This window comes from Schistocerca nitens, chromosome 1, assembly GCF_023898315.1.
Source record: "Schistocerca nitens isolate TAMUIC-IGC-003100 chromosome 1, iqSchNite1.1, whole genome shotgun sequence".
NCBI lineage: Eukaryota > Metazoa > Arthropoda > Insecta > Orthoptera > Acrididae > Schistocerca > Schistocerca nitens.
Genome location: NC_064614.1, coordinates 172,399,226 through 172,425,361, shown reverse-complemented (window position 1 = coordinate 172,425,361; position 26,136 = coordinate 172,399,226). Strand labels below are relative to the sequence as shown.

General features: G+C 36.9%; 1 protein-coding gene across 1 annotated transcript in view; it reads right to left on the bottom strand.

The window, feature by feature from the left end:
- Positions 1-7,064: 7,064 nt before the first annotated feature.
- LOC126244783 (serine/threonine-protein phosphatase 6 regulatory ankyrin repeat subunit B-like) overlaps positions 7,065-26,136 on the bottom strand; it is a 285,876-nt gene continuing 266,804 nt past the window's right edge. Inside the window, exons 16-17 of the mRNA XM_049948266.1 lie at positions 19,917-20,018; positions 7,065-8,357 (exon numbers count right to left, since the gene is read on the bottom strand). Coding sequence (XP_049804223.1) covers positions 7,899-8,357; positions 19,917-20,018 — 561 coding nt within the window. The 3' untranslated portion in view covers positions 7,065-7,898. The remainder of the gene's footprint in view (positions 8,358-19,916; positions 20,019-26,136) is intronic.

The following is a 26,136-nucleotide window of genomic DNA, read 5'->3' as shown; positions in this document are numbered from 1 at the left end:
TAATGAAAGTCCTACAAGGCACTCCTCCTGTCTTGACAATCTAATAACAAATGTATACAAATGTGATTTTGAGCTAGGCTTATTTAATGTCGATTACCTGTCAGACCATAGAGGTATATGGGTGAAACTAATTACTAAAAAACCAAAAGAAGACAAGGAACAAACTCAGTGTGTCAGACTATCTACAGATACAAATATTAGCAAGTATAGAGAAGAACTTAAGTCTATAGATTGGAATACTGTTATACATTCCTCCAGAAATGTTGATGAAGCCTTCAGCAAATTCCTCAAAATCATTTCTGAATTCTTCCACACATGCTGTCCACTAGTTAAAAAACAAAAAAGTTAGGAAACCTAGCCACTCAACTTTACAGAAGTGGTTTTCACCCCGATTACAAAAACTGAGACTATTGGTAATTACTTGTCATGATAAGGTCAAAAAGGGAGCAGTAGATAAAGAAACTTACAAAAACCTGAAAAGAAAATATAGATCTGAAATTAAAATAGCCAAGTGTAAGGCAAATGGTGATTTCATTAAAAAATCACACAATAAATGTAAGGCTGCATGGAAAGTAATAAAAGCAGAGCTAGGTATGGATATAAACTACAAAGACAACACAAATGCTGCTAACGTCACTGCTGATGATTTCAATCACTTTTTTGTCAACTCTGCCAATCTTAGCCTTCCAACCCACAGCAACCAGAATTCCAATTCAACACATACACCTATTTCTCACCCCATATCTGGCAGAAATTTTCAACAAAACATTACAAACATAGTGTCAGCTTGTAAATGGAGAGAAGTACAAGTAACTGATATAATTAAAGCAACCTCTAAATTAGGATACTCTAGATCTGAAGATGTGTATGGCCTGTCAAACTATGTAATTAAAAAAGTTGTAGATCTCATAACATATCCTCTTTGCATACTGATAAACTGGATGCTCTCGAGTGGACACTTTCCAGAATGTCTCAAAAAAACAGTTGTAATACCATTATACAAAAAGGGTGACAAGTCCTGTATCAATAATTATAGACCAATTTCACTTGTGCCTATTATCTCAAAAATAATAGAACATTGCATACTGCAGCAAATATGCATACACCTATCAGACAATAATATATTAAATGATTCTCAGTATGGATTCAGGTCAACCTTATCAACAGTCAAAGCAGTTGAAAACCTTATCTCTTTTGTACTAAGCGCATTTGAGTCAGAATTATCTGCTGAAGCCATTCTAATTGACTTGAGTAAGGCTTTCGACTCAGTTAACCACAAATTATTATTAGATAAACTGTGTTGCTATGGAATCAAACACTTGGAACTCTCACTAATTGAATCATACCTCAGCAATAGAAAACAAATAGTAAAGCATAATGACCAACAGTCACAGACTTTAAGTATAAAACGAAGTGTTCCTCAGGGCTCAGTGCTTGGCCCTCTACTATTTATATTGTTTGTAAATGACTTTCCGAATAACTTACCCTGTAAATCTATCCTCTATGCTGATGACACAACATTAGCTAATTCTGGAAAGGATATAAACATATTGAAGGAGGAAAGTGAAGAGTGTCTCAAAATATCTAATATCTGGTTTAAAGCTAATGACTTATCTATGAACCATGAAAAGACTGTCAAGATAATCTTCAGTTTATCAAACAGTAACATGGAGTTATCATCTGTTAAACTACTAAGAATACACATTGACTCAAAATTAACTTGGGACACACATACAGATTATGTACGTCGAAAGCTATCATGAGTTATCTACCTACTAGCCAAACTACACACATGTGTTACACAAGATTTATTGCTTCAGTCATACTATGCCTTCTTTCATTGCCATCTACAATATGGCATTCTTTTATGGGGTAACTCTCCAGGAGCCAAAAAAATTTTCAGTTGGCAGAAGAAAGCAATTAGACATTTTTACGGAATCACTGACAACAAGACCTCATGTAGACCTTATTTTAGAGACCTAAAAATTCTCACAGTCCCATCTCTTTACATATATTGTTGCCTATTAAACATAAAAGAAAACTTAAACCACTACACTATAAGGAAATCAGTTCATCAACACAATACTCGACAAACAAATATGATTGATATACCCACAACCAGGCTTAAGAAAACCCAATCTAGCTATGAATACATAGGCATAAAATTATTCAACACTTTACCCGTACAGGCTCAATTGGTTTCAATGGATATTTTCAAAACTAAAACCAAAGTGTGGATGAAGAAAAATACTTTCTACAATGTAGAAGAATTTCAGAATAGTTGTAAAGATGATCTAATTTATTGATAAACTAAGGCTTACTGTTAGGTATAGTTATGGATGTAGAGGCAGCTAGCTATAAGCTAATAGGGTACAACACTGTTTTTTTTTTCACGTAATATTTTTGTTATATGAAACATAATGTGCAAATAGCTATAATACTTCTGACAACATTGATTGCATGTTAATGCTGATAAATTATGGCTTACTGTTATGTATGGATCTAGGTGTAGAGGCTGTTGTAAGCTAATAGTTTACAACATTGCTATATTTTTACTATGTAATATTTTGGTATGTAAAACATAATGTACAAATAGCTGTAACTCTTCTGACGACATCGATTGCATGTTAGTGCTGAAAGATGGATAAAATAAATAAATAAATAAATAAATTACAATTGAGTAACGAGTTAACACAAAGAACATCTTTACCTTAAGAAACAGCTTAAAGGATATTACTAAGTGATGTATTTTGACTTGTTATCTCTTTTTATGTCCTCCTCTGTAATTAACATCCTTTGTAATTACATTTCTAATTAACTCTCCAATTTTTTACATCTTACAGTTTTCCAGTTGCAGAATTTGAGGCCTTCTTTGTAACTTTCTCGTAAGCAGTCGGATAAAGCACAAGATATATAATGTTATCGGATGTTGGGAACCTAATCTTAACTGTAATTAGTTACATAACTAAAATAACATGAGAGACATTATTGTAAATAAAGTTCAGAATGATTTTCTTGTGGAAAACTAAAGATATTAATAGAAAAGATTGTTATTCAAATATTGTATTTTATACCTTATTCGGCTGTAACATCAGTTTCTTAACATTTTGAAGATTCTAATTGTAACATTAAAATTGTACAAATTTAATAATGAAATATTTTGGAAGCTAATGTTAAAATTCTATATAAGTCGATGCAGCAAGGCTGCGAGTTAGTTGTTGAGTTGTTAGTCAGTTTTGACGTTACTTTTGGAAGTCAAAGAGATCAGCGAAGTCTGTCCTTGTTTTGTCTACATGACAAGTGTGCAGTTCCAATGTCAATTAATGTGAATAAATTTTGTTAAGCATGAAAATTTTGCATTCATTCATCAATGGACCAGGCAGAAGAAACTTAAGTTAAATAACATTCAACATGAATCATTACAGGAGCCATAGGATTCTGCTAAAAAATTATGTTTCTATGGTTTCAGAGTCTTAGAGTTCTTCTTTATCAGATGTCTTCTTGATAGTATATGTGAACAACATTTGATCTGATTTGATTTGGTTTTTTATTTGGTCCTGTTGATTACATGTTATACAAAGGGTGTACAAATAATATAGGACAAGTCTAGTAAAACAATACAAAATTATGTGAGCATAATGCTTAAAATAGCAGAAGAAATAGAACAACACAGTTTTATCCCAGTGCCACGAATAAATAAATTTACTTTCTATCATTATGATTTAAATTAAAATGCAAAATGTTTATCATCATCGCATAAGTAAGTTCAGGTAAATACTTAATAGAGTGGAACAAATGGTAGCACACATTTTAACCTATCATGTAAATAAATTAACATTTTATCATTATAATTTACGTTAAGAATACACAGTTTTGTCTTCATGACATAAGTAAAAATTTTATTTTAAGAATGGTTCTTTTTTTTAAAAAATTGAAGTGGTTTCCTCCATTTTTATTCGAAAAGATGCTTTATTACTCCAGGAAGTCTCTCAGCATATAAAAAGTATGTTCTCTGAGGAATGTTTTTAGTTTCTTTTTGAATACCTGTACATTATTAATTTCCTTTTTCATATTGATGGGAAGCTTGTTGTGTACTTTTATTCCTGGTTAAGTTACTTCCCTACAGACTTCTGTGAGAGGTGCAGAGCCTTGGTGGAAGATTTTCTCTGTCAGGTGTTATGCTTGTGAATGTCACAGTTTTTCTGGAATAATTTCCTGTTGCTGGCTACAAACATCATCAGTGAGTATATGTATTGATTTGTAACAGTGAATATTCTGAGTCTTAAAGAGAGCTCTGCAGGATGTTCTGTTAGAGATCCCACATATTAACTTCACTGCTCATTTTTGTAGTTTGAAAACTTTTTCAACTCCTGTAACATTTCTGCAGGAGATAATATCATAAGAAATACGCAAAATACGACAAAATCAATATTTCTCTTCAACGAGAGAAGTCTCTTAGGGCAAAACACACTGTGCCAATTTCTTAACCAGTTGATCAATTTACTGTTTCCATCTCAGCTGGCTGTCTATCTGGGGGCCCAGGAATTTTGTATATGTGGTTTCATAAATTTTTTGGTTGTTAATCTCCACTTCAGGAACTTGAAGTCTTTTCATTTACTGAGTGAAACTGTATAATGTTAGTTTTTGCTAAATTTATGGTTAGGCTATTTGCTGTGAACCATTTGGATACTTGGTTTTTGACTGTCAGGGCTGTATCCTGCATTATGGAGTTGGAAGCCTTTATATCAGAATGCTTGTATCATCCACAAACCTGACTATTTTTGCTCTGTCATTGATTGTAACTGGTAGATCATTAATGTAGATCAGAAAAAGAAAATCAATGGTCCAAGGATCAAGCCTGGGAGACTGTATTTTACATTTCTGCAGTCTGAGTTTACTGTTACACCTGCCTCCACTATGATAAATCTTTGCTTCCTGTTGTGTAGATAAGATTCTAGCCACATCAGAGGTTTGTCTTTGATGCCATAGGGTGGAAGCTTTTTTAGGAGTGTGTTATGATCTACACAGTTGAAAGCTTTAAGCAAGATCACAAAAGATCCCCACTGGATACCTTCTGAGAATTAATTCACCTAGAGTTTCATCTGTTAGGCTAAACATAGCTCTCTCTGTGGAGTATCTCTTACAAAAGCCAAACTGTTAACAAAATGAGATCAACTGTTATGGATGTAATGAAAAAGCCTTCACAGGTCTACAGGTTTGAGCTTTTACACTTCACAGCCTGCACATAGATATATTAGATGGGTTTAGCTGAATTAATAGCTGTAAACATAAGGCAGGCAGGTGGAGAGGAAGAAGATGTGTGGAGGGCACTGTCTCCAATAGTAGAATTTCCATTCTTACAGGTTTGAGAGGTAATACTCCTTTAGCTTAAACACCTCATTCAGACAGACTGCTTTAAAGGAGGTGCAGATAAATGAAGTGTCACACACAAAAGAAACTTATCTATGTATCAGAATGTTAGTGAACTTAAATACAGAGTTCAGGAACATTTTATCTCTTTCTAGAATCTAGGTTGCTAAGTTTAAGTTGATGTATAATGTCCAACAACCTTGTAAATACAGGAATCCATATATTAAACACAGAGGTCTATACATTGGCAGCCTAGTTCTGTAGAGAAAATACAGATGGAGGAGGAGTTGACATACTACTAAGGAAGCTGGAGTTTTGTACGGTGCATGGGAGCACATTAGCTGTGATGTGTTCATATTTAAGCAACATAAAACAATTTGTCTCAGTAAGAAATGTAAATTCCTCTTTAATGAAAATAAGTACAAGTGTTGCACAAGGATGTCTTCTCAGTCCCTGATTCTTCATTACAGCACCCAATTAGTTACCTAATAACACAGCTCACTCTGTCATATGTTATACTGACAATAAAACACCACTTACCATACATCAGAGAATTTCAGATCTGAACAGAACAAAAAAACAAACTCTTGATACCGCCTTGGACTGGTTTGCAACTAATAAACTCCTGTGTAATCCCAATAAAGCCCAGCTACTCCTAATGGAAATGTCAGATAAAGTATAAAATAATTCATGAAAACTTTTCGGTACCTACATTGACTCCAAACTCCAATGGGAAGAAAATATCAACCACATTTGTGAAAAACCCTATCAAAATTTTCAACAAATTACCAGTCTATGTTTGGTCTAAGGATCTAAAAAATTTTAAAATTAAGTGGTACAGCTGGCTATCAGATCACCTATTTTATAATATTCAAGAATTCCTTGAGATGCCTGAAGAGGATATTAGTATTTAGCAAATTTTCCTATAGTTTACTGTATTGCTATAAGCTGTGTTTACGTTTTGTATAACTATGTCTTTATGTTTTGTATAATTATGTCTTGTATTTCTATCCAATTATTATTGCACGGGTTTTGTAACATACTACAGTATACTATAACTTATTGACACTAACTTTTAGAAATTTTCCTATTGTGTATTTTATTACTGCTGTGCTTAATATGGATACCATAGTTAATTGGTACTAGTTTATTTTATTATTATATCCCCACATGTATTACTACATCCTGTATTATATTATAATGACAAAGCCTATTTCATTGTAAAATGATTGATGGTGAATAAAAATTCTTGATTCTTGGTTGTCATATAAGTAAAAAATTGAATCAAGTTCAGATCTATTGATGTCAGTAGTTTCTACTTAGATCAAGAATTGTAAGTCTGTGCTTGTGAACTGCAGCTACCAGAAATGTTATTTATAACTGTTATAAGATGTAGATCACCATTGGGACCATTTCAAATACTCTTGTCAAAATTTGAGTCACTTTTATGCCACTTATGAGACAATAGGAAGCAAGTGATTGACTGTGGATATTTTAATACTTTTTAAAAATATTCATGTAAGAAGAATGGTTTGGAAATAAATGACAACCAAAAACCTGTTCCCATATTATAAAAGTTGTAATTCATTGGGATAAAGATCACATTGTTGTCTATTGCTGTAATCAGCTGAACGACAATAAAATTATTATTATTATTATTATTATTATTATTATTATTGAGATTTCATCAGATTTTGAAAGAGTACTACTCCAGAACTCCATTCAAAATGCACTCAATTGGAGCTGAAGTATCTTGTGTTCTGTCGATAGCACTGACTCAGAAAAGTATGTCATCACCATTTTACACCCTTTTCTTTCCTTCTGCAATGTCGCTCAAGGCACTTTATCACAAATGCAGGTGGTGTCTAATTATTTATAAGGTAATGTATGATATTGGATGAGATTGTAATATGCCAGGTTCAGTTACAAAATATAAATAGTTGCTTGAAGAATGAGCTTGTCTCACTGGATATGACTGACATTATAAATGATCACAACTAGGTTAGCATCACTGTTATTCATTATGATAAATAGACTACTCAGACTTCTTACGAATTTGGGACAAATGCCTCCATAAGATGCGTTTATTTATAAAACTTTACTGCTTAGTGAAATATTTTAATCACACACAGAGGAAGCAAACATAGACCTGATGATATGTTAACTGTCTGGGTACAAAACCATGGTGAAATTACCAAGTTTATGATTTTGGATGAATTTAATCCATTGTATTAGTTTTAATAGAAGAGAAAAAACTTGGCTTCATTTGGATTACTGGTAGTGTCCAATGAACAAAGGTGCATCTGGAGAACAATGGTTTGTTTTCGCTCAAATACAATTAATTTATATCACTTATAGACTGTAGACTGCATTTTTCATATCCTGTAATCTTGAAATGTGCACTTTGTACCATGTAACAACTCTCTAAGTACCCTGTCAATATGAAGCCATTAGCCAGTTGTTAAGAAGTCACATACACATTACATAGATGCAATTATGCACCACCAGCTTTACACTGTTCAGTGAAATTAACAAAGGTGTTGTGCCATTTCTAAAAGATCTGCATATTTTTGATTCCTGCTCTGAAGTGCCAGATCATAAGCAGTTATATTTTCATTGTCTTGTGCACTAGCATCAGCACCTGCATGAAGCAAAATGTCTGGAACTGCTGATTCCATTAGGAGCCAATTGTCACTTGCAGCCACTAGAATGAGGGATGTCCTCCCTTTTGCATCTCTTTGATCCACAGGAGTTTGTATCTCTTCTAAAAAATATTTGATGACCGCACTATTTCCAGACAGAACTGCACGATGAAAGGCAGAGTACCCTTCATTATCAAAGGTGTCTACACTTTTCCTCACATTCAATATCTGCTTCAACATTTCCACACTGGTTTCAGCTGCAACATGTAGCAGAGTTGTCTTGTGTTCAGGGTCCCACCAGCAGTCTAAAAGGTCCATTCCCATTGAAATCAGGTGCTCCAGTATCTATTTACAGTGTAACATAAAGTATGAAAAAAATTAGTTCTAGAAATAATAGGTACAGCTAGTTACAAATTTGTACATGTAGTATTGCTAAGATTATTGAAATATCACAGTACTCCAACAAAATATTCAGTGTGTAAAAAACAAAGTGCAACAGCCGTGGAGAGAAGATATTGTTTGTGGATGACAGCAACATAGTAATCACCAGTAAGACACCAGTACAAATGTTGGAAAATTCTACTGAAGTGCTGAGGGATGTTCACAGATGGTCTCAGGAAAACAGAGTAACTCTCAACGTAAAGAAAACATATACAATATGCTTTAGAATGAACACAAAACAGAGTCCCTTAAATTTAAAACGCGATAACATCTCCATAGACAATGTACCTACAACAAAATTCTTAGGTTTGCACACTGACAGCCAAATTAAGTGGAATGAACATGCTATGAAACTCTCGAAAAAGATATCCACAACTTGTTATGCACTACATGCAGTTGTGAATGTTTGAGAATTTTATACTTTAGTTATGTCATTCAGTAATCAGTTATGGTATTATTTTCTGGGGAAACAGTGCTCAGAATTTACAAACAGTATTTAAAATGCAAAAGAGAGCAGTAAGAATTATAACAAAAAGCAGTAAGCGGGTCCACTGCAGAGAACTTTTCAAAATGTTAGAAATTCTAACTGTTCCTTGTGAAGTTATATTCCAAACCATAGTGTACATCAACAAAAATATAGAAAATTATAGCACAAATAGCAGTTTTCATAACTATTGTACAAGAACAAGTCTTCACCTAGACAGGAAGAATAAACATAAGACTCAAAATAGCTTCTTGTATGAAGGTGTAAAACTGTATAATAAACTGCCACAGAAAATAAAAGAAGCAGATAACGTGTACCACTTTAGGAAAAATCTTCAATTGTTTTTGCAGGAACACTGTTTTTACACTATAAGTGAATTCCTTAGTACAAAATGATTGTAAATAGCTTTTGTTTCACAGTATATTGATAAGGAACAAACATGATTGTAAATAACTTACATGTCACAATGTTTAACTACATGTAACAACAAATTATATAAATATATGAATGTACGCAACTGACAACATCCATGTATTTTAAAATGTCCACGGATGGCTAAATAAATAAACTTCATGTTTGACTTCTAATAAATGTTTATCAGTATATTTTGATTCTAGTTGTTGATTCCTTGCCTGTAGATCCATTTCAAAAAATTTTCTTGTAATTAATACAATAAGAGCAAGAGCACCACACCTAAAATCATTTCTTGTACACAGATGTCTATCTTCATGGAAAGAATTCTAAGCTATATTTGTAAACAACATGAAATTAGCAAAAGTTGTCTTTTATGACTACATGCAAAAAAATTTAAATAAATAAAAAAGAAATGACAAGTAATATTTTTTATAATATTCAGTACAAGTTGAAAAATCTGCTTGATCAGTTTCATTTGAAAACCAAATCTGAATCACATTCTACATTGACACTTTATAATATTGCCAATTAGTACAGAAATTCCATGTGGTATTATTGGCCATACACAAATTTACTAAGCTAATCAGAGGAGCTGTTGACAATGTGATGAAATGCTGTAGGCATGTGTGATACTACCCTCAAAAATGTGCATAGTATAGTGGTATTGGTGGAGATATTTATTACTTAGTCTTTCCCAAATGTACAGCAGAAAAGTGATAGTGAGACTGAAGATATTGTATTTAATCTGAATGCTCACAGTCATGACAACAAAATTGCCAAACTATTAGCATTTGGTAATTTCTTCCCCTTGCAGTAGATGAGGAAATAGTAGCACCAACACACATTAACTTGTTGAAGACAATTTTATTTACAAATATTGAACACACAAAAACACAGTATGCAAACTAACCAGTGCACGAAAACAAAAATTAAGTTAAACCAAAGTGTCTGTTCAGTCAAAGCACAAAGGTGCTGTAAGAGTGGTTGATAGTCACCACAAGCATTTCACTTAGACATGATGATACCCACAGAGGTAAATTACACGGCATACAGGCACATGCCATCTGTCTGATGTACAAGCTGCTCAGCAGTGTCAATACAGTACATCTATTACATTCATCTTTTACATTCTTACACTCCCATCTGAGTTATGGACTGCTACTATGGCGTAATTATGTTGCCTTAAATTTAGTGTTTAAATTGCAAAATGAAGCTATCAGGTGCATTTCAGGACTTAACCTGTGTGAATCACATAGGGATTATTTCAAAAAACAAAATACAATGAAAGTACCTAGCCTGCAGCCTATATCCATAACTGCCTTGTTTTTCTTAAGGAAGACTTAAGTAAGTATAACCTGAGGAAAATCCAACACCATAATACAAGAAGTGGGCATACAATCAACGTGTCATAGATTGGCAAAGACCCATAACAGCTACAAATATCTTGGTCTTATCTACATCAAAAAATTGCCTGAAAATGTCTACACAGTATGAGTAAATAAATTTAAAACTAGTATTGTGAAATGGATGAAAAGTAAATTGTTTCACTCTTCTCAAGCATTTTTTGAGTGTGTGGTAAATGATTTTTTTATTTCATTAAACTACAAATAAACAGAAAACTTTATTTTATAACCATTTTTATTTCATGTAACTATTTTATTGCTGTTCTATTTACTGTCAATTACCTTGTTAATTACTAATCGCCTTTGTCATATATTTACCTATGTAGACAATTTTTCTTGCAATTGATCTAATCTGTAATTATTTGTTATTATTGTCATTTACTTAATTATACAGTGCACCTATCTTGTACTTAGTGACATATTCTGACATCTGACAATGTACTTAAAGGGGAAGAATTTCTGTTTCAGACAACTGAAACTCCAGGTAAGAAGATCAACAATGTAGGAAAACATAGATTGCTACATATTGTAAAGATCACATATTAAATTGCAAGACACCTACACTTAGTTTTAAGCCACTGCAGTTTTCCAGGAAAAGAGAAACACACACCATTCATCCACAAAAGCAAGCATACCTCACACATGCATGAATTCCAAATCCGGCACGTCAGGCCAGGCTGCAACGATGACGTGGGATGGAAGCAGCAATCTGGAGGGGGCTCAGAAGAGGAAGCGATAGCAGTGTAAGGGTGGGGAGAAAGAGGAGCACTGTCTGGCACAGTGTGCAGAGGCTGGAATCCAACAGGTGCAGCATCAGGAAGCTGTAGGGCGGGGAGGTGAGGAAAATGGAGGGAAAATGTAAAGGAATGGGGAAAGTTGGGCAGGTGTGTTGGCAGAGGGTGGAAAACAAAGAGGGTGGGAGATGAGGATGGAGAGGAGGTGATAGGAAAGAGCAGGTCAAAACTGTTGGGTGGAAGGTGTGGGAACAGTGTGTTATCATAGGCTGAGGCTGGTATAATTATGGGAGCAGAGAACGTGTTGTAATGATAACTCACAGCTGCACAGTTCAGAAAAGCTGGTGGTGGAGTGGAGGATCCAGAAGACTTGGATAGTGAAGCAGCCATTGAAATCAAGAACGTTATGTTTAGCTGCATGTTGTGCCACAGGGTAGTTTACTTTGCTCTTGGCCACTGTTTGGTAGTGGACAGCTGGTTGGCAGTCATACCAATATAAAAAGCTGTGCAAGGATTTCAGCAGACCTGACAAATGATGTGGCTGGTTTCACAGGTGGCCCAGCCTCTGATGGGGCAGGATAAACCTCGACTGCAACAGGAAAAGCTGGGTGCATGGATTTGGCAGGTCTTGTTGCACCTGTGTCTTCCTCTGGAATATGATCCTTGTGGCTAGGGGTTGGAATTGGGACTGGCATAGTGGCATAGTGGAACACTACTTTAGGATGGGTGGGAAGGGCCTCTGGTGACATTCCTCATTTCAGTGCATGATGATAGGCAATCAAAGCCCTAGTGAAGGGTGTGTTTTAATTGTTCCAGTCTGGGGTGATATTGGGTGACGAAGAGAACACTCCTTTATAGCGGGTGGTTGGAGGATTGGGGGTGCAAGGGGAAATGTCATGGGAGATCTGTTTGCTCACTAGATCTGAGGGAAAGTTCTGTCTGTGAAGGCCTTGGTGAGATTGTCAGCATATTGGGCAAGGGTGTTCTTGTCACTGCCAATACGCTGCCCCGGGTAGCTAAGCTGTATGGGAGGGATTTTTTGGTGTGAAAGAGATGACAGCAGTAGAAATGCAGGTACTGTTGGTGGCTGGCAGGTTTAATGTGGATGCAGGTGCACATGGAGCCATCAGAGAGGAGGAGGTCAACATCTAGGAAGGTGGCACATGGTTGAGAAGGGCTAGGTGAAGCAGAAGGGAGAGAACATGTTGAGGTTGTGAAGGAATGAAGATTGGGTGTCAGCCCTGAGTCTAGATCATGAAGATATCATCAATGAACCTGAAGCGGACTAGCAGTTTGGTGTTTTGGGAGGCTAGGAAGGTCTCCTCTAGATGGCCTATAAACTGGTTGGCATACAAGGGTGCCATGTGGACCCATGGCTGTGCCATGGATATGTTTGTATACATTCCCTTCAAAGGAATGTGGGATAGGTTAAAGTTAGTAAGGTGTATGATGAATGAGGTAGTGGGTTTGACGTCTGAAGGATGTTGAGGAAGGTAGTATTCAATAGGGTTACAACCATGGGCACTAAGGATGTAGACGTACAGGGAGGTGGTGTCTACAGTGATGAGTAGGGATTCAGGAGGTTAAGGGATGGGGGTGCTAGAGAGCTGGTGAAGGAAGTGGCTGGTATCTTTGACATGAGAGTAGATTACAGGGGATTGGTTGGTGGTGTTAGTCAATGAGGGCTGAAGTTTTTTTTCAGTGGGGGCACACTAACCAGCCACAATGGGATGTCCAGGATTGTTAGGCTTGTGGTTCTTGGGGAGCATGTTGAAGGTGGGCGGGTGGTGTGTCATGGTGGTGAGGAGGGCAATGAATTCAGTGGTGAGGTTCTGGGAAGGACTTAAGGCTTTAAGCAGGGACTGGGGATTGCTTTGGGCTATGGGAATGGGATCACTCTGGTAGAGTTTATAGGTGGAAGAGTAAGATAATTGGCAGAGGCCTTCTGTCAGGTGGTCACAGTGATTCACAACAACAGTGGCACAAGCTTTGTGGGCAGGTAGGATGGTTAGGTCAGGATTTGTTTTGAGGTTGTGTATGGCACCAACTGAACCAGATCCTTCAGCAGGGCTTTGATTACATATCACCAAGCCCTGAAATGAGGGACGTCTACAGAATTCCTTCTCACCTCTCCTAAAGTGGTGTTCCATAGCCAACCCAACCTCCACAACCATCCTAGTCCATTGCTATGCCATGTTCAATCCCAAACCTCTGCCACAATTATCATATCCCTGTGGAAGACCCAGGTGCAACAAGACCTGACCAATCCATGCACCCAGCACTCCCTGTTCCAGTCCTTCAGTCCTGTCTCAGGTTTCTCCTACCCCACCAGAGGCTGGGCCACCTGTGAAACCAGCCATGTTATTTGTCAGGTCTGGTAAAAGCCTTGCACAGCTTTTTACATTGGTATGGCTACCAGTCAGCTGTCCACCAGCATGAAAGGCCACAATCAAACTGTGGCCAAGAGAAAAGTAGAATATCCTGTGGCACAACATGCAGCTGAACATAACATTCTTGATTTCAATGGCTGCTTCACTATCCAAGCCATCTGGATCTTCCCCTCCAACACCAGCTTCTCTGAACTGTGCAGATGTCAGCTATCATTGCAACACAGTCTCTGTTCCCATAATCATCCCAGCCTCAGCCTATGGTAAAACATTGTTCCCACATCCTCCACTCAACAGTTTTTACCTGTTCTGTCCTATCATCTCCTCCCTATTCTCATCTCTCACCCTCTTCATTTGCCAACCTCTGCCAATGCACTTGCACATCTTTCCCCACTTCTCGCCTTTTTCACCCTACTTTCCCCTTCTCTCTGCCCCACAACCTCCTGATGCTGTGCCTGTTGGCATTCTAGTCCCCGCACACTCTGCCAAAGAACACCCCTCTCTCCCCCCACCCGCACATTGCTATTCCTTACCTTTCTGTGCCCCTTCCAGATTGCTGCTTCCATCCCACAAGATAGTTTCATTCTGGCAAGAACTGAAGGATTTGGCAGTCATGTGTGCATAAACGTGTTTGCTTGTGTGAATGAATGGTGTGTGTTTCTCTTTTCCTGACAAAGGCTGTGGCTGAAAGCTTATATAAAAGTATCTTTTAATTGTGCCTATCTGCGAGTTAATGTGTCACCTTTCAAGCACTTGTATTTTGTATTTACCTGTAAAAACATTTCATTCAGGTACAAAATGTGGGGTGAGAGATTAATTTGTATCAGGCAAATAACAAATTTTTCAGCTGGTTGTGCTTCAGGCCTTATCCACACAAATCAGTACAAATCTTAAAACACTTCAATTTTATGGAATATTATAGTGACAGTAGTGTGCAATATAACTTGTTCAAAGTCTTTAATGACCATAGCACTGACAGAATGCAAAACCTCTTCCAGTTTCTTTAACTTGGTAAATTTTTATGTGCTGTTTTGGGATTGTAAGGTATCCCAAAATAATGAGAAAAATGCAGTTTTAGTAAAATAATCCAAGACATCATTTACATCGTAAATTAAGTTTTTGTGTGACCTTTCCATTAGTCAAAGCTGTGGACTATCTTCTCACATATTATTACTCACCACTTAACACCAACATTACCTTTACCAGATAAAAACTGCCTGAATGCTTAAATGCAGATTGTGGAGAAATGCAGGAACCAACAACCCTACTCCTTTTATTTACATTGAAAGATAGGTTGAAGAAAGGCAAACTCACACTCATAGCATTTGTAATTTTAGAAAAAAAGCTTTTGACAATATTGAATGAAATACAGTCTTAGAAATTTTTAAGTCATGAGAGATAAGAATAGAGCAGCAAATGGTTGTCTGAATCTTGTACAGAAAGCAGACTGCAATTCTAAGGGTCACAGGACGTGTAAGGCAGGCAGTAACTGAGAAAGGACTGAGACAGTGTTGTTATTCAGTTAGTTGCATTCACAATTCAGTAAAGAAGACCAAAGAGAAATTTTAAAAATGAATACATATTATGGGAGAAGAAATAAAAACTTAATTGTTTGCTGATGTAACAAGAATTTTGTCAGAAATGGCAAATGGAAAGCGAATTGAATTGAATGAATAGTTGTCTTGGAAGGAGGTTATAAAAAGAGACACAAATAAAACAAGAATAAAGGTGTGATTGAATTAGGGAATGTGATGCTGGGGGGGGGGGGGGGGGGTGGAGTAGTTTAGAAAATTATGAACTGAAAGTTATAAACAATTACAGAGATTCGAGTCCACACAGAGGCTTACCAGCAACAGCAATCATTATTCCCATGCACCGTCTGTGATTGGAACAAAGAAATAGCGAAAGTGACAGTGGTATATAAAGTAGCGCCCCCCCCCCCCCCCCCCCCAACAACCATATATCATAAGCTGGCTTGTGTTGTATAGATGCAAATATAGAGTATAAAAATAAATATAAGAATGAGCATGTGGCTCTATAAACTTTTCGAGCGTAATAACTCATTGAATTCATTTTGGGTCTCCAGCTGGAACATCTCATCATCTGGACACAATATTTCAGCGGACCACTTGGCCGTCATCTTCCGGTGAGTAGGCCACCACACTATCTCGCCAGAAAAGAAATCAGACATGCCATAGCAGCTCCTTTATACACTGACCGTGGGTCCACCACACGTGCACAAAAATAACTGTGCTCTAGTGACACACACAACAGCACACTGGTGTTGAAAGCCGCAGGAATGAAAAATCCATATCAAACACAACTGATAGTTTTAGAAGACCGAGACAAGGACTGTTGTTTCTTAATGTCAAACAGAACAGGGTTCCAACTCTTACTTAAAGGATACCCCTTATCTCTGTTTATGACATTGTCAGATAGCTAGATTTCAATGGCTTCCTTCACTACACAGTCACAATACTGTGATGCAGGGGCAACCACTTGTGTCTCATCGTACAATATTTTATGTCCTTCTGTAAGACAATGTTCCACCACGGCAGATTTTTCTGGCTGAAATAAACACGTGTGATGATGATGCTCCACGCAGTCATCCTGGCCTGTACGAATTGTTTGTCCAATATAGACTTTCCCGCAATGGCAGGGAATCTCGTAGACTCCGGGCTTTGTCAAACCTAAATCAGCCTTGACTGAGCCTAACAGTGCTCTGGTCTTAGCTGGCGGATGGAATACACTTTTAATATTAAATTTCTTTAAAATTCTACTTATTTTTCAAACTATGCTCTCCACAAAAGGTAGGAAAGCCACCGATTTGCTTGTATCTTCTGTTGGTTCCTGCAAAGGTAAAATCTTAGAGCACGATGCATCTGATTGTAAGTGTAACCATTCTGCTTGATCACAGCTTTCAGATGGTCCAGTTCTTGTGTCAAACTATCTGCATCTGAGATGGCGCAAACTCTTTTCACAAATGTATGTAGGACACCGTTGCATTGGTACGATGGATGACCACTTGATGCATGAAGATATCGGTCCTTATACATGGATATATATGATTAACACTATGTCCTAATGTCCCATCATTCCCCCCATAGACCAAGACATCTAAAAATGGAAGTTTTCCATTCTTTTCAACTTCAATCATGGACTTAATATTGGGATGCAGGTAATTAAAATGATGTATGAAATAATGTAGAGCATCACTCTCACATGGCCATACTACAAATGTATAGTCAACATATCTCCAGAAGCTAGTTGGTTTTAAAAATGCAGTCTTCAGCACCATGTCATCAAAATCTTCCATAAACAAATTGGCGACTATGGGCGATAATGAACTCCCTACCTTTTGTAGGGAGTATATCTTCAAAAATAGATAGAGTTTTAAAGAAAATTAATATTAAAAGTGTATTCTGTCTACCAGCTAAGACCATAGCCCTGTTAGGCTCAGTCAAAGATGATTTAGGTTTGAGAAAGCCTGGAGTCTACAAGATTCCCTGCCACTGCGGGAAAGTCTATTAGATCAACAACTCGTATGGTCCAGGATCATTACATGGGGCATCATCACCACACACATTTATTTCAGCCAGAAAAATCTGTGGTTCTGGAACATTGTCTTATGGAAGGACATAAAATGTTGTATGATGAGACACAAGTGGTTGCCTCTGCGTTGCAGTGTTGGGACTGTGTACTGAAAGAAGCCTTTGAAATCTGGCTAACTGACAATATTATAAATAGAGATAAGGAATATCCTTTAAGTAAGAGTTAGAACCCTGTTCTGGTTGACATTAAGAAACAACGGTCATTGTTAATAGTGTTTGATATCGATTTATTGTTTTCACGAGCTTTCACCACTGGTACACTGTTGTGCCTGTCGTTAGAGGGCAGTTATTTTTGCACATGCATGGTGGACCCACGGTTGGTGTATATAGGAGCCACTGTGACGTGTTTGATTTCACTTTTTTTTTGAGGTAGTGTAATGGCCTCCTCCCCTGAAGATGGCGGCCAGGTGGACCACCAACATATTGTGTCCAGATGACCTGGAGACCCGATATGAATACAACATAAGAATAAGCAATCAGTCATCTATATTTAATTAATGCATGGCACACATAAACTCATAATAGTGCAGCATAGTTCACTAGCATTCAACCTATGGTTCTTTTACCAGTTTAAGCACATACACACAAACACAGATCTACATAAATGAAGCCACATTGTTACTAAATTTTTATGAGTGGTTGACCAGGGAGGTTCAGTATTGTGGAGAGAGAAGATAGCTTGACCACTTGCAGGGCATCGGAAGTAATGGGAGACAGGAAAGGGCAGAAGGGCACTCTTACTAACAGTCCAGAATGATGACTGAACAAGACATTAAAAGAGAGGGACAGAGAGAGGGAGAGGGAGAAATTGGGTGATGTGTGCACATCGGTAAGTGTGTGTGTGTGTGTGTGTGTGTGTGTGTGTGTGTGTGTGTGTGTGTGTGTGTGTGTGTTGGAGGGGAATGGGGGAGAGGGGACAGGAGAAAAAGCGAGAAAGAGAAAAGGGGTAACTGTCTAGACACAGAAGGGATGGGGGTAGAAAATAATGAGATGAAAGGGTAACAGTACAGGGGGAAAGGGGGACAATGAGAGATATAGGTCAGAGGGTTTGCCACAATATTAGTCACCTGCATAGTCCAGAAGGTTCTGGTATTGGGTGGAGGGGACCCAAATGGTTTAAGTACAAACACAGTTGAGAAAGTCAATGGCATTGTGGTGTGCAGAATATTAAGCAACCAAGTGGTCAAGTTTGCAATAGCCACTATGTACAAGAGACCAGACCTATGGGTACACAGAAGATTAGTTGTAACATGCACATAACGAACTGGGTAGTTATTGTAGCACAGCTGGTTGCTTTCACATGTAGCCTTTTCTCTCATATAACAGAATATGCCAGTGACTGAATCACAGTAGTTGGTGGGAGGGCGGATAGGACAACCTTTGTTGTCCACCTGTGGGATGCATGATTGAGGGCAGGAATGTTGCATGGATGGTTGACGATGTTCAGTAGGTTGAGTGGGTGACATAAAACCACTTTAAGCATGAGGATAAGATTTAACAGAGGATCTTTCTCATCTCAAGACACAGAAAAAGGTAATCAAAGGATGTGACCAAGGTTTCTCAGGCTTGGTTATAAGGGCAGCACTGGTCTGGGACTGATTCACAAGGTCACAGGTTTTTTGGTAACCCAGAAAACAATGGAATTACAAATAAGCTACCTCTGATTCTATTCCAGCTTCCTGCAAGTCAGTCCCTCGTGGATGTTTCAGTTGCAAGACCTGCCTTCTACACTCACCCATCACATCCTTCTGCAGACCCACCACTACCATAGCTTCTGTTATTCTATCACAACTTGGGCCATTACAGGGGTCATTCAAGAAGTAATTTCTGATGCAGTCACAGACCTGACGTTGGTAAACACAGGCATGATTCAGGGCTCCAGATGTTGGCAGCTGGGTATATGGATGCTGCTGAGAGTCAGCTGCCCCCTGATTCCCATTATCTATCCATCTTATTCTTACCTTGCATATCTTACCTCTGTACACTTTTCACACTCTCCTTTTCCCTCAAACCATATCAGTCGGCTTGTGAACAACTAAAATTTAGTGTCTTTTCAGCTGTGAATGGGTGCATTTGTGTGTGTGTTTGTGTGTGTGTGTGTGAGTGAGCACTTGTGTGTGTGTGTTTGTGTGTGTATTTAACCTGGAAAACTAGCTGTAAGTCAAACACCATTACATTAGTCAGGCAAAAGATAACAGTTGCCAATCCTCATTTTTTATCACAATTTCTATCAAGAACTTTACAATTTCATAAAATATGTATATAATACCTGACATACTATGAAACCTTCACAAAACAGAAATCATATGAAAACAATTAAAAGGAAACATAGGCTTCTGGAGTCACTGTTGCAGGACAGGACTTTTTTGTTTCAAATAGCAGCTCTATGGTAATGTAAGATACATATATATATAATTTGTATTACCATACCTTAGTATCCCCTGCTGCAACAGCCAAATGGATTGCTCTAACATGATACTCCCTCTGAGCAGGTAAGAAATCTGCTCCCGCAATCAGCAGTAGCTTCATTGCCTGCATCAGAGAGCCAAGTTTCATTTTTATTCCTTTGTCTCATAAGAATTGTATGAGATGATTATATATTAGTTTTTAAAGAATAATAAATTGTTGTTTCTGATATAAAACCACTGTGTACATTATATAGCTGATTTTTGCTAGGGTTTCTCTATGATTAATTAGAATGTACATTTCTGACTTGTGTTTTTTAACATACATTGTTCACATGTGGGACAGTCACAAAACTGTTCATCTTTGCATCTATAGGCAATGTAGTTCATAAGCAGTGTAGTTCATAAGAACATACTATGAGTAAGTTAAATGCTACACAAATGAAATGATTAATCAAACTGTTTTCAATTCAGAAAACAAATTGAAAAATTAAGCGAGTTCTTTTCAGCTTGTTTTAGAACTAAAAGTAATACAGACCCTGTCTGTAAGGTTCATAATAGAGCTTTATAGTCTGTGCTATTATCTTTAACATGTTGACGGCACACATCAGGCAGAAAATTAGAAATTAACTAACATTCAAAAACAAAGGAATACCTTTAATGTGACAAAATATTTAAAGCTAGGGATATAGATTCCAGTTAACACCTGCAGTTACACTTTACAGGTTTTTAATTTTTTGAGTATCTTAACATGTGATAGTGTTTAGAGATGTCAGTGAAGTTACATATTTGCACAAACAAATTTCTAATATTTTAAACAGTTCAGTGTTGTGGAAAGTTTAGTCCTCAATTTAATAAACAGATGCTCAAAATTGGTGCATGACTTATCTCACAAGTTATGCACAATGAAGCAGCACTGGAAGTTGTATACAAGAGGCAGAATAGCACAATAAGTTAAAAAATACACAACTTTAAAACTGCTAACTAATACTAATAAATCTACAAAACTAATTATAAGATGAAATTCACAAATGTTAGTTTAAGCACACAAGCTGTTAAAGCTACTGAGGACTATTCCAACCACTGATCTTCACATACAAATGCTTGAATTTTATTAGTGCAAGTCTTGAAATATGCTATGCTGGTGAACGGGGAATAATGGATACTCATCTTCCTGATTCAAGGTTAGGATAGACATTTTCTTTCAATAATCAACCAGTCAGGAGACTGGTGACAAAAAAATCAATGTTATTCTTTTGTCTTGTTAGCTATGTCTTGCTTTGGTTATTGCTGTTAAGACCATGAGTGAGTAGGTCCTCTTTCTCTCATTCTCTCTCTCCCTAACTGTAATATTCTGGAACTCCTATGTTTTGAATGTCAGGTAAATATTTTTCCAAGTGTGATTACATCCAGGTAATTACAATGACACAGGTTCTCAGTTAATACTGAAAATAACAAAATTAAGTTCAGACAAATAAATTCAGTGTGTAACTTCCAGATTCTATGTAAGTCACTGAGATTTAGATGAACTGTTCTTGTCAAATATTTTGCCCTCAGCAAAATATATCCCACTTTCATAAATCCTTGTTTGTATTATTCACAATGAAATATTCTGTCTACAAATATGCTCTCTAATATTTACTCAAATACTGAACAAATTGACATCCATGTAATAATGACAATCACAAAAAATTTGTATAAACAAGGATGCAAGACTAAATGACTCAGTGTATCCATAATGAGAAAACAATGTGTTGTGTTGTACAGTGGTTCAATTTTTTTTATTTCTATTTATTTATTACTTGTCATTAGCCAACATTTGTTGAAATAGACAGTTTTGACATTACATTTGATAGTGAATCTAAAATTGGGAAACTATGTACATTCAGATTACATTACATGAGGATAAAGAGCTATTCTCTACATTATAATTCCTTAACATCATAGTTACTCTCTACTACATTCCAATTCCTTAACATCATAGTTACTCTCACTCTCTACTACATACTAATTCCTTTACATCATAGATATACTTATCAGCTAACAATTTGTGCAGCTGCTTCTTGAAGGCATCACCTTGTAGGTCTTTCAGTGATTGTGGTAACTTGTTATATAATTTTAATCCTGTTTGCTTAGAGCTACTTTGGACCTTAGATAGCCTAGTAAAGTCTACATCAAGATTGTTTTTATATCTGGTATCATGTGAATGAACATCTGTTCTGGAAGGTAAGGTATGTATTTGCTTTTTTATGGAAAGAAGACATGTTTTTATATACAGAGAAGGTAATGTTAAGATGTTAAGTTCCTTAAAGTGCTTTCGACATGATTCTTGGCTTTTAATACCTGTAATTGCCCTAATTGCTTTCTTCTGCCACATGAACACTGTCCGAGCACCAGTTGAATTGCCACATAATTTTATTCCGTACTGTAAGTGAGATTCAAAGAAGGCATAATAAGAAGATAAAAGTTGTTTTCTGCTAACTAATGTTTTTAGTTTCCTTAACAAAAAGACTACTCTAGATAGTCTGGTACATAACAGTTCCGTGTGGGTGTTCCATGTTAATTTCGGGTCCAGGTGGATTCCTAGAAGTCTTACAGAGTCAGACTCATTTAATTTTTCCTGTAGATTGTGCAAGAAGAAATACATAGTTTCAGTCTTGCTACTGTTGAGTATCAGCTTGTTACTGTGGAGCCATATGGCAGACTTTTCAAGCATTACTTTTGTTTGTTTCTTCACTTCCTCCAATTTGTTATCTGAGGTAATCAGGGTTGTGTCGTCAGCATATATTATTGACTTGTGAAGCATGAAAGTAGGCAAGTCATTCATGTATACCAGGAAGAGAAAAGGTCCAAGCATTGAGGCTTGTGGCACGCCTCTTACAACTGGTAGGGCATTTGATTGCTGGCTATTTACTATAACTACCTGAGTTCTGTTTGTCAGGTATGATCTGATTAATGCCAGTTCGTTATTTTTGACACCATAGCACTCTAGTTTATTTATTAGTATTTCATGGGATACAGTATCAAATGCTTTACTCAGATCTAGTAGTACAGCACAAGTGATGGAATTGTTCTCGAAGCCATCAAGTATGTCTGTCACAAGAGTTTCTACTGCATTTATTGTAGACAATCCTGGCCTAAAACCAAAGAACGAGGGGGAAAAAAGATTTTGTTCAGCAAAGTAGTTGCAAAGTTGTGTTTTAAAGCAGCATTCTATTATCTTGGATAGTATAGGTATGAGGGATATTGGACGGTAACTTTCAGGTTTGTTTTTTTTTCTACTTTTTTATAGATTGGGATAACAATAGTAGCCTTCAGGACCTCAGGAAATTTTCCAGCTGTAAAAGTACTATTGATCAGAAAGGTAAGAGGGGCAACAATAATGTCAATTATTTGTTTCAAGATGGTGTTGGAGATGCCATAGAGATCTTCACTGTATGAGCCATGTAGGTTTGTGACGACTTTGAACACAGTTTGGCAGGTCACCTGTTTCCATTTAAAGGATAAGTTATTTAGGTCAGGAATGTTGTACGTAAAACTTTCAGAAGTTGCATCATCTGGTGCTGAGGTAGCAGTAGCTTCGAACTTAGTACTGTTAACAAAAAATTCATTTAATTTTTCTGGCACTAAGGGAATTTCTTGTCTGTTTTTATGCTTCCCTGCTATTTTGTTTATTACCTGCCAGGCTGCTTTGCATTTGTTGCTGGAGTTTTCAATGAAAGCATCATTGGCTCTCTGCTTTGCTGTCTGTATTTCAGTTCTATAATTCTTCCTGGCTTCTTCACACCTCTGCTTCGATTCTAGGTTACCAGTTTTAGCCATTTTATGTAGAGCAATAAGTGTGTTTCTCAGGTCATGCAGTTCAGGAGTGAACCAGTTGTGCTTCTTTTTTCTATTTGGTGCACCATCTATTTTCATCTTTTTGATTATTTGTGGGCAACAGTTTTGAACTAAGCTTGTTCATATGTTCATGAATAAGTTAAAAGCATTATCGTTGTTATTACAATTATATACTCTGTCCCACTCAACTTCTGATAATTTTTGCCTTAACTTTGTAATGTTGTCAGGATATAATGTGTTCAGGTTGCTGAGTAGGATAGTTTTGACAGTTGACCATTAGCCATAGGCTGTCATGGTCAGATAGAACTGGATTTATCACTCCGTACTGACACTCGTCTTTTGTCAAATTGGAGATTATGTTATCTAGGCAGGCATCTAATCTGGTTGGCTTGTTATTCATACAGTACAAGTTGTTAGACCTTAACATGTTTTGAAAGTGGGTGACAGTTGGTGTTTTTAGTCGTATGTCTATATTAATGTCACCAATGTATGCTATCTTGTGGTGTCTGTATTTTACCAGCAGGTACTTATTTAAAGTCTTCATTTGATCAATAAACTGATGAATATCAGAGCTAGGAGTGCGATAAATAGAGATGATCACTAATTTAAGTTTGGGAAGCAATAATGCAGCAATTTCAAAAAGTTGCTCTTTACAAAAATGATCGACTTTTTGTGCTACATATTCAATGTTAGAGTTTCTCTTTATAAAAATAGCGACTCCTCCATGACTACTTTTGGTTCTACAATATGAGCTTGCTAATTCAAATCCTTCTGGGGTATACAGGGCAATTTCAGCTGGTGTGAGCCAGTGTTCATTTACACAGAAAACATGACATGGGTTTGAACTTAGGAACACATCAATTTCATCTATTTTGTTTTTGATTGATTGTACATTTAGGTGCATAATTAAAGTTCTGTTTTTGAGAAGGATAGGCAAAGAATTAGATGCTTTTATATTTACAGTTTTTGTGGCACTGGCTGGGGGATGATAGTCCATAAAAAATCTTCACTGTAGCTACTCACATTCTTACTGCTGGTAGATAAGCAAGTGGCAGCTCTATCGTTCCTCGTGGCTGTTGATGTGGCTGTATCCGCAGTTCTAGCTGGTGCACTGCTGTTGTCCTCTGTTGAAGGGGCTACTGTTGTTGATCTCACACAAGGTTCATACCACCCTAGTTGGGACTTACTTTTAATTAGTTCACTTATCAGTTTTCCTAATTTGCACTTTCCTTTATGATTCAAGTGAAGTCCATGTCTGGTGAAGCATGTTCTGTCAAGTGAGCTGACATCTATTAGTTCCACATTACTGAACATCTTACACGTGCTCTTGAGTTTATCATTTATTCTACGAATTTCTTTGTTTATGGGTGAGTATTCAGGCAGGTCGTATCTGTGGCTGAAGTTCACGAGTATGATATTCGTGTTTGTTAGGAGTAATAGAAGTCTCACAAGCTGTTTAAACATGCACAGAGCTCTGTTTTTGTATATGTCATTAGCTCCAGCACAGACAATTACACTGCCTTGTCCAGTATAGTTATTTTTCACGATGTTTTTCGTCGCTTCCTTGAAATTGGCGCTTGGCTTGATCATACCTGTTACTGCCAATGACTTACTGATGCTTTTAAGCTCTTGAGAGAGTCCCTTGGCGTGGCTGTCCCCATATACATCGATTTTTGATTCGCACTTTTTCACAGTGCGTGCTTCATTTTTGTTTACACTTTTTAAGGGTCTTTTTGGGTCATTTTTTATAGATAGATTTATACTAATGGCATTGTTTGTACTTATTATTTGTCTTTTTAGCTGATTTCTCATCACAAGAACTGTAGTAACGGTATCATGAATTTGTTGTGTGTTCACATCTAGGGGTGGGAAAGCATTTTTGTCATTGTTCATTGCCCTGCGTTTTTCCTGACACTCGAAAGCACCGAATTTGTTTGTAACACTTAATATGTTTGCACTTTTAATTTTGTTTTGCACAACATTCCATGGAACACTGTTTGTAGGTTGGCGCCATGTGTCTTTGTTTACATCCGAAATGCTCACAAGGCTGCTGGTTTTCGGACACATTTGCGTCTCTAGATTCGCACATTTTTCAATCAGCGTGTTATATTTAGTTTTTAAAGTGTCTAGTTCACTTTGGAGTCCTTTTATTAACGCGTCTTTGTCCTGTAAAACTTTATTAATATCTCGTTGGCACATTTCCATAATGCACTCCTGACATGTCCACACGAAATCATTAGTTACAAATTTTACAGATACCTTTGAGCACTTCTCATGGAACCAAAAGTTACACATTGAGCACCGAATGCGTTTCACTACTCTTTTTATGCACAGTTTACACTTCTTACCAGTATTAAATTCATTTTTCTCATGATCGTTCTCACTTACAACTTCAACCTGTGCCA